This window comes from Condylura cristata, unplaced genomic scaffold, assembly GCF_000260355.1.
Source record: "Condylura cristata isolate star-nosed mole 26May11 unplaced genomic scaffold, ConCri1.0 scaffold00004, whole genome shotgun sequence".
Classification (NCBI taxonomy): Eukaryota; Metazoa; Chordata; class Mammalia; order Eulipotyphla; family Talpidae; genus Condylura; species Condylura cristata.
This window is the reverse complement of record NW_004567105.1, coordinates 194,561-196,231: the sequence shown is the minus strand read 5'-3', so window position 1 is coordinate 196,231 and position 1,671 is coordinate 194,561. Positions and strand designations below refer to the sequence as shown.

The following is a 1,671-nucleotide window of genomic DNA, read 5'->3' as shown; positions in this document are numbered from 1 at the left end:
GCGCCGGGGGCCCCCACCGGCCTCTGCACCCGCACTGGGGCAGCGTCAGGGTGGCGGGGTGCTTTGCCGTTGCTGGGGGCTGTGCTCTGGCAGCTAAGCTGGCCCCCAGGGGTGGGATGTCCACTGCAGTGGAGCCCCTGACTTGTACCCCAGCCCACAGGGAGCGCCCTGCCCCCACGCCCCTGGAGCTGACCAGTCCATCCTCAAGGCGCTCCCCGGGTCACCTCCACCCACAGAGGTGGGTGGGCTGAGTTGTGGTGCAAACTTCAGGGCACCCCCAAAACCTGGTGGTCACTGACCCCAGGCAGCCGCCACCAAAGCAGGCAGGGCCCGCCCAGCCCTCCGCGTCCTCCCACCTGTCCCCTGGACGGCCCACTCCCTCCTGTGTGTCCTTCAAACTCTGCCCATTCTCCCCCACCCCTGGGAAGGCGCCTGGCTCGGCACCCCCTCACGCCTCAGGGTGTCATCGCCCTTCAGGGCTTGACCTCACCCTGGCCGGCCCATCTGGAGGACAGGGCCCGCGGCCCAGTGAGCCAGGGCTGAGGAGGGAGGGTCACAGGATCCCAGGGCCCCTGGCCCCTCGCCCCGCCCCCTGCCATGAATCAGCAGCTCCCGCTGCAGGCTGCCAGGGCGGCTTTGCACCTGCACCGGCCACTGGCTGGGACGCGTGAGAGGCCGGCGGGAGCCACTGCGGGACAGGCCACCTGTCCTTCCTAGCCTGTGGCCGCCTTCTCCGGGGAGACTCTGGCCGGGGCCAGCCCCAGGCCCCTCCCCTGCTCTGCCCCAGGGTCCCCTCAGCGGAGACCAGGGCCATACCGACCAGGCCTCCTGGGAGCCGGCACCCCGTGGGGCCACCCAAGTCAGGACGAGACGCACACGTCCAGGGACACCCCGCTGCTGGCAGCCCAGAGAGCTGCTGGGCAGGACTGGCCATTCTGGGGCCCGGTGGTCTCTCTCCTTGGCCGGGGGAAGGAAGCTCTCGCCGCCCGTAACGGGCAGGGCTCAGCGCCCAGCGGCCCCGCACCCGGCCAGGGCAGGTCTGTGTGGTCTCCGCTCCCTGGCCCGGGCAGAGGCTCGCCCACCGCTCAGCTCCCCGGCAGGCGCGGTGAAGGGGGGGCCGACGCACGGCCACCCGGTGTCTCCGGCAGTGGGCCGGGGCGGGGGCAGGCCTGGGAGCCGAGCCGAGCCAGAGGAAACCGCTTTATTTCGAGGCCCTGGAGCGGGCGTCCAGCACCCTGACTGCCCGTCCCGTGGGGGGGGCCGCCACGCACCCCACCAGCAGGGACCGCGAGGACTGAAGGCCAGCTCGGCTCCGGGCAGGCAGCAGGGGCTGACCACAGGCTGCAGCTGCTCGGCGGGCCGCCCCCCGCAGCACCCCCAGGTGCTGTGCCCCAGGGCCTCCCACACCCCAGCGGACACCAGGCTTCCGCTCTGCGCGGGCCCTGCCCCAGCGTGGTGCCCGCAGGGCCGTAGGGCACACGGCGCCCCCGGGCGGGACCCCGCCAGCCTGCAGTCAGCACCCAGTCCTTCCAGTCTGGCCCGCGGGGGGTCTGGGGCGGTCGGCAGCAAGCCCCTCCCTCGGTGACCCGCGGTGGCGTCCACGCTGTGCTGACCCTGCACGGGGTCCCAGGCCAGAGGCGCGACCCCAGCCCTGGCGCCGGGAGGCCGCTC

The 1,671-nt window shown here is 73.4% G+C and overlaps 1 protein-coding gene across 1 annotated transcript in view; it reads right to left on the bottom strand.

The window, feature by feature from the left end:
- MAPK11 (mitogen-activated protein kinase 11) overlaps positions 1 to 1,671 on the bottom strand; it is a 12,640-nt gene that overhangs the window by 5,565 nt on the left and 5,404 nt on the right. The window contains exon 11 of the mRNA XM_012735078.1: positions 1,272 to 1,507. Coding sequence (XP_012590532.1) covers positions 1,272 to 1,507 — 236 coding nt within the window. The remainder of the gene's footprint in view (positions 1 to 1,271; positions 1,508 to 1,671) is intronic.